The sequence below is a fragment of the Tachysurus fulvidraco genome, chromosome 12 (genome assembly GCF_022655615.1).
Source record: "Tachysurus fulvidraco isolate hzauxx_2018 chromosome 12, HZAU_PFXX_2.0, whole genome shotgun sequence".
NCBI classification, from domain to species: Eukaryota; Metazoa; Chordata; class Actinopteri; order Siluriformes; family Bagridae; genus Tachysurus; species Tachysurus fulvidraco.
In genome coordinates this window covers 27,305,891-27,317,673 of record NC_062529.1, presented here as the reverse complement: position 1 = coordinate 27,317,673, position 11,783 = coordinate 27,305,891, and the positions used below count along the sequence as shown (strand labels likewise).

General features: G+C 46.0%; 1 protein-coding gene across 1 annotated transcript; it reads left to right on the top strand.

Moving 5' to 3' along the window:
* The first annotated feature begins 543 nt into the window (after positions 1 to 543).
* LOC125145978 (transcriptional activator protein Pur-alpha-like) lies at positions 544 to 1,544 on the top strand. Its single transcript, XM_047821143.1, has 2 exons — positions 544 to 1,219; positions 1,376 to 1,544. Exons 1-2 carry the CDS (start codon positions 666 to 668, stop codon positions 1,542 to 1,544), a joined length of 723 nt encoding a protein of 240 aa, XP_047677099.1. The 5' UTR covers positions 544 to 665.
* The last annotated feature ends 10,239 nt before the right edge of the window (positions 1,545 to 11,783 follow it).

Below are 11,783 nucleotides of genomic sequence, written 5' to 3'. Positions count from 1 at the left end.
ACACACAACACACACATTACACACTTTAAACACAACACACACATTACACACTTTAAACACAACACACACATTACACACTTTAAACACAACACACACATTACACACATTAAACACAACACACACATTACACACTTTAAACACAACACACACATTACACCCTTTAAACACAACACACACATTACACACTTTAAACACAACACACACATTACACCCTTTAAAAACAACACACATTACACACTTTAAACACAACACACACTACACACTTTAAACACAACACACACATTACACACTTTAAACACAACACACACATTACACACATTAAACACAACACACACATTACACACTTTAAACACAACACACACATTACACCCTTTAAACACAACACACACATTACACACTTTAAACACAGCACACACATTAAACACAGCACACACATTACACACAACACACACATTACACACTTTACAGTTTTTTTGGATTGCTTACACACTAAAATTAACAGTAGTACACTATTAGCAAAACCTTACACTCAAGAGGCAAAACATCAGCCCATATTTGCACAACTATAAGCACATTGTCAACCTCACACTTGTTGCAAAACTCTACACACAGTGATTTGCAAAACACTAAACACACTTAACACACATTACACACAAAAATCTATCATGAAGTCACTTCCTTGCAATACCAAAGCACTGACTGTCAAATTACTGCAGCGTCCAACCAGTCGGTTCAACACAGTCATCAGGTGTGTAAATACTTGTTTGCTTAATTGTAGACACACCAATCAGGTGTATAAGCACTATAAAAAGCAGCAAGTTCATCGGTCTTCAAGCACAATGGAAAGAATCAGAGAAAGAGTAAGACAACGAGGAGGAGGAGGAGGACGAGGAGGAAGAGGAGGAGGAGGAGGAATCAACAGAGGAAGAGGAAGAGATGAAGGCCATGCTGGAGGAGGAAGAGGAGGAGGAGGAGGAGGAGGAGGAATCAACAGAGGAAGAGATGGAGGCCATGCTGGAGGTAGAGGTAGAGGAAGAGGAAGAGGAAGACAAGAAGGTGCTCAAAGAGGACCGAATCTGACAAATGAGATCCACACAACACTGGTTGACCACGTTGTCACCCACGGCCTGAGGCTGAGGGAGGCTGGACTGCAAGTACAGCCAAATCTAAGCCGATACACAGTGGCAAGTGTGATAAGAACATTTCGACTGGAAAATAGGTACAGTGTATTGTAAAAATATCATCATATCAAAAACATCTGCATAGTTTCAGTAACTGCTCACAGTTCTGTAGTCTATGCACTATCAACACTTCTGTTACCTTTTCCTGTGAAATTACTGTACTATTGTATACTGTTTTTTTTTTTCCTACATAGGACTGAGGGTCAGGAACGACAAGGGGGAAGTCCTCCTGTGTTCACAGAACAGCAAGAGAGGGAGATAGTAAACATGGTTTTGGCCAACAATGCTATAACTGTCAGGGAGCACCCAGCTTCTTCTCCTGTGCACGCCCCGCCTGCGCGGAGCGCATCACCAGCGTACTGATTACCACACCTGCTCCTCATTTCACTGGCCTATATAAGCACGACATTTGCTCCATTCCAGCGTCTGTTATTGTTTACTGTTTCCAGTGTTTCTATTGTTTACTGTTTCCAGTGTTTACTGTTTCCAAAGTGAGGGAGGCGGAAGCCGAGGCACCAGCAAAACTCTGTTTTGCTGGTGCCTCGGCTTCCGCCTCCCTCACTTTGCCTAACAGAATAACGGACCGAAAGACAGAGAACAGGATCCGCCCGGCTCTTACCTTGCGATGGATCAACAACCCGGCACGGCTTCCGATTCGGTTCGGGACCTCATTGCTGCGCTCCGAGCCGCTTTCCCTTCCTCCGCGGCTCGACAAAACCCTCCCGCTTCCACTGGCAGCCCCATGGCACTTCCGGTTGCCTTTTCCGGAGAAGCCTCCGAATGCCGCGGTTTCCAGCTCCAGGTGAATCTCTATATTGAGATGCAACCACAGCGATTCCCCACCGAACGATCCAAGGTAGCATTCTTCATTTCCCTCCTCTCCGGGAGAGCGCTGGCTTGGGCACAATCACTGTGGGACGCGGCTAGCCCGGCTACGCAGTCTTACGCTGGGTTCACTGCTCACTTCCTGGAGGTGTTTTGCGCCACCTCCGGTGTCCTCACCGCGGCCGACCAGCTGCTCAGCTTACGTCAAGGGAACGACAGCATTTCAGATTACAGCCTCCGTTTCCGCACCCTGGCGGCATCTAGTCTCTGGAACGAGTCAGCACTTCTCAGCGTTTATCGGCAGGGATTGAATCCTGAGATCAAGCAGGCCATGGCAGTGCACGAGGACACAGTGGGGCTGGAGAGCTTCATTCAGAAATCCATCGGGCTCTCTCAGCGCCTGGCAGCCTGTCATCCCACTACCACTCCTACTCAACCAGGCGCGCTGCAAGGCGCAACTGCCGCCCTAGACACCGAACCTATGCAGCTGGGCTCCCAGAGACTGACCCGGAGAGAAAGCGACCGCCGCCTGGCTATGGGAAGGTGCCTGTACTGCGGATCGCCAGGACACTCCATCACTCGGTGCCCCACACGTCCCGATCATGCTGCGGTGAGTACTGTTGAGCTTCCCACTGACATCTCACCCTTATCCAAGCTCATGGTGTCTCTTCTAACCCCCGCTATATCTATCTCTGTACCTGCCCTAGTTGACTCCGGCTCAGCGGGGAACTTCATCTCCCAGGCCTGCCTCGACCGCTTACGCCTCCCCCGAGAGAGGAGCTCCCAGGACTTAGAGGTGCACACCATCCAGGGACGCACGCTGTGAAAGGGGTGGGTGAAGTACTGCACCCCGATGGTGACACTCCAAGTGGGGCTATTCCATCGGGAGGAGATCAGGTTCCTGGTCCTGGAGTGTTCCACCGTCAGCGTGATCCTGGGGAGACCATGGTTACAAAGGCACGCGCCCAGGTGCTCCTGGGATCCCTGTGACATACTGGAGTGGAGTCCCTACTGTAAGGAGCACTGTCTCTCCCAGCTTCCGGCGCAAGTCCAAGGGGCTATGATCGGCGCCACCCGGGTGGAGGTTCATGAATGAGGTACTTCGGCCCTATCTCCAGAGGTTCGTCATGGTCTACATCCCATGGTCTACATAGACGACATCCTGATCTACTCCCGAAATCGGGAGGAACATTTGAGACATGTGCGTGCCGTCCTGGAGGTACTGCGCTCACACCGGCTCTACCTGAACCTCTCGAAGTGCGAGTTCCACCACCATACTATTCTCTTCCTGGGCTACATCATCAGTGCAGAGGGGATACAGATGGACGAAGGAAAAGTAAAGGCAGTGAGACAGTGGCCCGTCCCTGAATCGATCAAGGAGCTCCAGCGTTTCCTGGGTTTCGCGAATTTTTATCGCCGGTTCATCCAGGGCTATAGCCGGATCACCGCCCCCCTCACTTCACTCCTCCGGGGTAACGCCCGATCCCTGAGGTGGACCAGGGAGGCTCAGAAGGCTTTCCACGAGCTTCGACAACGCTTCTGTAGCGCTCCTGTTCTGCGTCACCCAGACCCCCGGAGGCCCTTCGTGGTCGAGGTCAACGCGTCTTCTACTGGAGTGGGGGCTACTCTTTCCCAGCGATCGGTAACCCCTGCTCAGCTCCACCCGTGTGCCTTCTTCTCCCACAAGCTCTCCGCAGCTGAACAGAACTATGACATTGGCAACCGTGAGCTTCTGGCCATCAAGCTGGCCCTGGACGAATGGAGACACTGGCTGGAGGGAGCCGATCACCCATTCACCGTAGTCACCGATCACAAGAACCTCCAGTACCTACGAGAGGCACAGAGGCTTAACCCCTGACAGGCACGCTGGGCCCTCTTTTTCACCAGGTTCCGGTTCCACATCACCTATCGGGCCGGTACACTCAACGGCAAAGCCGATGCCCTATCCCGGATGTACGGGCCGGAGGGACCCAGTGACCCGGAACCCATCCTTCCTCCCACGCTCATCCTGGGGCCCATCGTTTGGGAGATCGACCATGAGATTCGCACGGCATCGCTCCACGAGGCACGCCTGCGGGATGCCCAGATGGACGTGTCTTCATCCCGACCTCCTGCCGATGCGATCTCATCAAATCGGTCCATGAAGGACCGGGCACAGGCCACCCGGGTGGAAAACGGACGGTCCAGCTCGTCAAGGCTCGATACTGGTGGCCCTGCATGACAGAGGAGATCACACGGTACGTGCAGGAATGCCCCACCTGCGCCATTTCCAAGGTCCCACGCCACCTGCCCGTGGGCAAGCTAATGCCGCTCCCTGTCCCTCAGCGCCCCTGATCTCACCTAGGACTCGATTTTGTGACTGATTTGCCCCGGTCAGAGGGCCACACCTGCATCCTGGTGGTGGTAGACCGATTTTCTAAGGCCTGCCGCTTCATCCCGATGAAGAGCCTGCCGACCGCCCTCGAGACAGCCGAAGCCCTGTTCCATCACGTTTTCCGGAACTTCGGACTCCCCGAGGAAATCGTCTCAGACCGAGGGCTGATGGCCAGGCCGAGCAAAAGATCCAAGAACTGAGCCGTTATTTGAGGACCTACTGCAGCCAGGATCAAGAGGAGTGGTGTCGGTTTCTGCCATGGGCTGAGTATGCCCAGAACTCGCTCCGCCAGGACACTACAGGACTTACCCCTTTCCAGTGTGTGTTGGGGTTCCAACCACCCCTGTTCCCTTGGTCGGACGAGCCTAGCAATGTGCCTGCAGTCGATTCATGGTTCCGGGAGAGCAGTAGGGTGTGGGAATCTGCACACACCCAGTTGCGTTGAGCGTTACGCTTCCGTCCCGGGGACCTGGTGTGGCTATCTACCAAGGACCTGAAACTGAGATTGCCCTGCCGCAAGTTGAGCCCTCGGTTCATTGGGCCCTTCAAAATCGCCGACCAGTTCAACGACGTGTCCTATCGGCTAGAACTGCCGCCAAGGTACCGCATTCACCCTACCTTCCATGTGTCCTTGCTCAAACCTTGTGCCTCTCCTGTGTCTCGCCCCCCAGGTGGCCCCGCGGCGCCCGCACAACCGGAGATCGTGGACAAGCCCGATATCTATGTGGTGAAGGAGGTGCTGGATTCTAGGCGGCGCAGGGGTCGCCTCGAGTACCTGGTGGACTGGGAGGGGTACGGGCCAGAGGAGCGGTCATGGGTGGCTCGGCGAGACGTGCTGGATCCGGCGCTGCTGGTGGAGTTCCATGCTTCACATCCACGCTGCCCGGCGCCCCGGTCGAGGGGCCGGCCTCGTCGCCGGGTCAGGGTGTCCGGTGCCACCCCTGGGGGAGGGGGTGGTGTCAGGGAGCACCCAGCTTCTTCTCCTGTGCACGCCCCGCCTGCGCGGAGCGCATCACCAGCGTACTGATTACCACACCTGCTCCTCATTTCACTGGCCTATATAAGCACGACATTTGCTCCATTCCAGCGTCCGTTATTGTTTACTGTTTCCAGTGTGTATACTCTGCGTATTCTTTCATTAAACTCTGTTTTGCTGGTGCCTCGGCTTCCGCCTCCCTCACTTCGCCTAACAATAATACTCAATCAGCTCCAAGCTAACATCGTCAATAACCACACCAGTTTCAACAATATCCATCAGGTCTCAACATCAACACTGGCACGCATCCTACAAAATAAACATATTCAAATGAAGCAAATTCATCGAGTGCCTTTCGAGCGCAATTCCGAAAGGGTGAAACGACTGCGGCATGATTCTGCAGAGGTATGTATTCACTTTTTTTTGTGTTCTTGCATACTGTCTCATAATCTTTTACTGTACTGTAATATGTATACTAGATCTACACTAAACTACACAATTTTGCATGACCCTGTTCTTCAGAGAGTTTTACGAATGAATGGAGAGGAGATCCAGCATGAGTTCATATACGTAGATGAGGCTGGGTTCAACCTGGCGAGAACACGAAGGAGGGGAAGAAACATCATTGGCCACAGGGCAATGTGGGGGTAATATAACACTCTGTGCAGCCATTACACAGAATGGAGTCCTCCACCGCCATGTCCATATGGGCCTTTAAAACACAGCACTCATACATACATTCTTGGACCAATTGCACAAGATAACAGCAGCAAATCAAATCGATCATATGCAATACATTGTTGTTTGGGACAATGTGTCTTTCCACCGCTCTGCTCTGGTTAACAACTGGTTTCAGCAACATCCACATTTCACCGTCCTATATCTTCCACCATACTCTCCATTCCTCAACCCTATAGAAGAGTTTTTCTCGGCATGGCGGTGGAAGGTCTATGATCTCAGTCTCCAGGCTGAGGTACCCCTCATCCAAGCCATGGAGGAGGCCTGTGACCAGATGGAGGTAGCAGCAATGCAAGGATGGATTCGTCATTCACGACGTTTCTTTCCAAGGTGTCCTGCTAATGACAACATTGCCTGCGATGTTGATGAAATTCTCTGGCCAGATCCAACTAGGCGAAGAGACAATGTCTAGGTTTTTTTTTGTTTGTATTTTTTACAGTAAACTTACAGTACATGTCAACATTTTGGGCTTGTTGACAAATAAATGAGTTTCTTCAATCTGCAACATTGGTCTTGTGTAGTGTTTGGTGAATTTACATTATATTTGTACTTTATTGATGTAGCCTACTCGTGCAAACAGAGTATAGTAATGTGAAACGTGTGTGTTTCATATGGTAACAAAGTGTGGTTTTGAAACAGAAGTGTATAGTTTTTACAAGAGTGTTTAATTATGCAAGGGATCTGTAGTGTTTTGCTAATTGTGTGTGTGGTTGTGCTAATTGTGTGTAGTGTTTTGAAAACACGGGCCATGTTTTGAAAATCGTGCTTAAGCAATCCAAAAAAAACTGTAAACACAACACACACACTTTAAACACAACACACACACTACACACTTTAAACACAACACACACACTACACACTTTAAACACAACACACACATTACACACTTTAAACACAACACACACATTACACACACATTACACACAACACACACATTACACACTTTAAACACAACACACACAATACACACTTTAAACACAACACACACATTACACACAACACACACATTACACACAACACACACTTTAAACACAACACACACATTACACACTTTAAACACAACACACATTACACACACATTACACACAACACACACATTACACACACATTACACACAACACACACATTACACACTTTAAACACAACACACACATTACACACTTTACACACAACACACACATCACACACACATTACACACAACACACACAGTACACACTTTAAACACAACACACACATTACACACTTTAAACACAACACACACACTACACACTTTAAAAACAACACACACATTACACACTTTAAACACAACACACAAATTACACACTTTAAACACAACACACACATTACACACTTTAAACACAACACACACGTTACACACATTAAACACAACACACACATTACACACTTTAAACACAACACACACATTACACACTTTAAACACAACACACACTACACACTTTAAACACAACACACACACTTCTTAAAGTTACAAACGACTTGTTCTTAGCTTCGGACCAAGACTGTATGTCACTATTAGTTCTACTTGACCTTAGTGCTGCATTCGACACTATAGACCACAACATTTTTCTAGATCGCTTACAATATTACACAGGTATTCATGGTCAGGCTTTAAGCTGGTTTAGATCCTACCTGTCTGATTCGATACCATTTTGTAGAATTAAATGGTGAATCCTCCAGTTTATTACCAGTTAATTATGGGGTCCCTCAAGGATCAGTTCTCAGACCTCTGCTTTTCTCTATATACATGCTTCCATTAGGGAACATTATTAGAAGACATGGGATTAGTTTCCATTGTTATGCTGATGACACACAGTTATATATCTCATCAAAACCAGATGAAATAGCCACAGTGTCCAAATTAACTCAGTGCCTTAGAGAGATAAAAGACTGGATGAGCTGCAACTTTCTATTGTTAAACTCCGATAAGACAGAAATACTACTCATAGGTCCAAAAACCAGTGCACAGAAACTCTCACAACTTAACTCCCATTTAGAGGGATGTACTGTTACAAGTAGCTCGACAGTGAAAGACCTGGTGTTTATTAGACAGTAACTTGTCTTTTGAAAATCATATCGCCCATACTACCAAAACAGCCTTCTTCACCTTAGAAATATCACCAAGCTGAGAAACATCCTGTCTGTATGTGATGCTGAGAAGCTAGTTCATGCCTTCATGACCTCTAGACTGGACTATTGTAATGCATTACTAGGTGGTTGTCCTGCATCTTTAATAAATAGGTTACAGTTAGTCCAAAATGCAGCTGCCAGAGTTCTCACTAGGACAAGAAAGTATGACCATATAACCCCAATGTTATCATCTCTACACTGGCTACCTGTTAAGTTTAGAACTGATTACAAACTGCTGCTACTTACGTACAAGGCTCTTAATGGTTTAGCTCCCATGTATCTAACTAGTCTTCTAACACGTTACAATCCTTCATGCTCTCTGAGATCACAAAACTCAGGACTTCTGCTAGTTCCCAGAATATCTAAGTCTACTAAAGGTGGTAGAGCGTTTTCTTATTTAGCTCCCAAACTTTGGAATAGTCTTCCTGATAGTGTTCGGGGCTCAGACACACTTTCCCAGTTTAAATGTAGATTAAAAACTCATCTCTTTAGTCAGGCGTACACATAATACATCCCATAATATCATGCACCAATACATCAGACCTGCACATTTTTATGAACAGCAGATATGTTAATCCCTTTCCACTGCTTCTCTCTTTGTACCCATCCCGAGGCATCCAGACACTGTACCAGCTCCCAATGTCCTCTGTGGGACGAAGCCTTTGGACGTCCATTGAGCCGAGGCCGACTCTAAGAATCCTGAGACATCTCCAGTTAGACTCTGTGGTACTCAGGAGATCAAAAGTCCCCGAACCTTACACCAATACAACATTTATCTGACTGTATATTACAATCACACCCCCAGTGTCACCCATATGAGGATGAGGTTCCCCCTTGAGTCCGGTTCCTCTCAAGGTTTCTTCCTTTACCAATTTAAGGCAGTTTTTCCTTGCCACTGCTGCCTGAGTCACCTCAGACTCATAGGGGAATAAATACATACACACTGTGAACTATATACATCTAATAATAATCTAGAATTTTTATTCTGTTAATTCTTATTTCTTTTATTATTCATTTATTCCTTTATCATTAATTATGTTTACCTTCTGCTCTGTGTTTATGTTCTGTAAAGCTGCTTTGTGACAATGTCTATTGTAAAAAGCGCTATACAAATAAACTTGAATTGAATTGAATTGAACACACCTTGAATATAGAGTCCAGCTGATTTGTGCTGATGTTTGATTTTTGTGGTCTGTGAACAAACAAAACCCATCATGTAATATGGACTATATGTATTCATAGCTGCACAAATCACACACTAATAAATACAGACACAGATATTTAACACTATCCTCTTAACACAATACACTGATTTCAGGATTTCCTAACTGACACCAACATGTTTAGAAACAAATGTTTGAATAAAAGAATAAAATCTTTATATTGTCATTAATGTCCCAGGTGTAAATGTTCTTCTGTAGCACCACAGACCATCCAGCTCAGGGACTGCAGACTGAACTGAACTCTTAAAGCACTTTTCCTCACTGCCAGTCCGAGAGCTGCAGCACTGCACAGTTTAGTGTTTTACTGCTTCAACACCTGATAAAGCTCATGAAGGGCTTCATAATGAGACGAGTGAGTTTGATCAGGTGGAACACTGCTGTAAAACACCTCACTATACTGACCTCACATCAGTAGAACTGTCTCTGTTGCTGAAGAGAAGTGGCTGTCCCATTGACTGGTCACTCTTCATGGACACACAGCTGGGTTCTGGTGAGTCTGATCTCTTTCCCTTCATCATTCTAGAACAGAAATATCAGAAATAATTAATACTCAGCACTGTTAAACAATGTGTTCATCATTAAACACCAATAATTCCATCTTTTTAATTCAGATCCAGTCTGTACACTTATTCAAACAGGAGACAGGCTTCATAAGTCAGGAATTACACTGATATCAGGAGTCCCAATCACAGCTAACTGACTCAGCTGGGTCTTAAAGCCTGTAGAGTTCACTGACACAAAGCTCTGCTGCTCTTATGCTCCACATTACACCGTCCTTTTTACTCTTCTCTCAGTGAATGATTTGTCTAAACTGTTCTTAGATCAGATCAGTGATATATTCACTGCTATTAAACACCTTAAAGTTGACTTCCTGTGTTAACTAGTGAGTGTTTAGAGATACAGATGTGTTCCCATTAGACGGTGTGTATTTATTACTGGTGAATGTAAAAGTAAGTCACCTCTCGTCTTTCTTTAAGTCCTGTTTCCCAGACACACTCATGTTGGAGGTCATGTCTCCTTCTCCAGATTACAGCAGGACACACGTTTACTTCACTCCAACATCGGTGTGTTAAATTAAACCCTGAATCAGCACAGAGTTCACTTACAGGAAATAGTCACGCTATCAAGTTATAAAACAACCTGTGTACATTAAAGCTTCAGTACAAACCCACAAAACTCTTCTGTATCTAGTGTCACTTCAGTGTGTTTATATATTAGAGCTTTAGATACTCACTGTGTTTTTACTCCTCAAATCTTTTACTGTTCACTCGTCACAAAATGGAGCTGCTGACTTTCACTCTTACTGACACTGGTCTAACTGGTTTGTCTGGTTTATGCTGACGTGTGTGTGTGTGTGTGTGTGTGTTTGTGTGTGAAGGCAATGGCCATAAGGCGGCTTTAAACTCATCCTTGGCTGGTCTTTAAAATACGACAGAAAGTCGGCCTTGATTAAAGAAAAGGGAGGAGAGAAGGATCGGTCTTTCACACAGAAAGGGAGGCAGACCTCAAAACCTGCACAGCATGAATATTATCACCCACAGGCCATGGCTAATCATAAAGTAATTGCAATGAGGCATACTCATGAAAGAGAAAATTTACGACATGGCCTCAAGCAGGAAAACGGGCATGACACATTCCTCCATAAAACATACAAGTCGCCCCACAAGACAAACACTTTACTAAATCTGAAGAGAAAAGGAGTAATGTTTATGTTCATCCAGAGGAATGGAACAAAATGACTGCATGTTTGTGTGTATCTATGCAAAGAGCTTTTGGCATTTGAGAATCTGCTGTCGTCACTACTGTATCTCTAAAATCCAGCTGCTGGCTCAAGTTTAAGGACTTTTCTTTGTTTTTTTTTAATAATGAATAGATATTCTTTTCCCATTCATACATCCATAATCAATTTATTTCATAAACAAATAATGTGTGTGCTTAATTTGTTAGAAATGATTTTGTTTTCTTTTCCAGAGACTTTTATAATATTTCGATTTGTTAATGCATTTAAAAAAGATAAGGTGTGAAACTCTTTTTTTTTTAAAAAAAAACTATGCAGTAAAGTACATTTTTTTACTAGTATTTTCAACTGTGCTGTGCTGAGACACGTTATATGAAAAAGCAAGATCTTAAAAGTTTCTTCAGGAAGTCAAACATGTCTGATCTCCTCAGGAGTGCAGTGGACAAGGCCTTACAGAGTGAGAATGGACACCTGGACCTGTTCCTCCGCTTCCTTCTGGGTCTCTCACTGGAGTCCAATCAAACTCTTTTACGAGACTTAATGCCACAGACAGGAAGCAGATCTCACAGCAAACAGGAA

Coding starts and splice junctions, on each gene's coding strand:
- LOC125145978 (XM_047821143.1), top strand. CDS start 666: ATGAAGTCACTTCCTTGCAATACCAAAGCACTGACTGTCAAATTACTG. Junction 1,220..1,375: donor ACATTTCGACTGGAAAATAG/GTACAGTGTATT, acceptor TTTCCTACATAG/GACTGAGGGTCAGGAACGAC.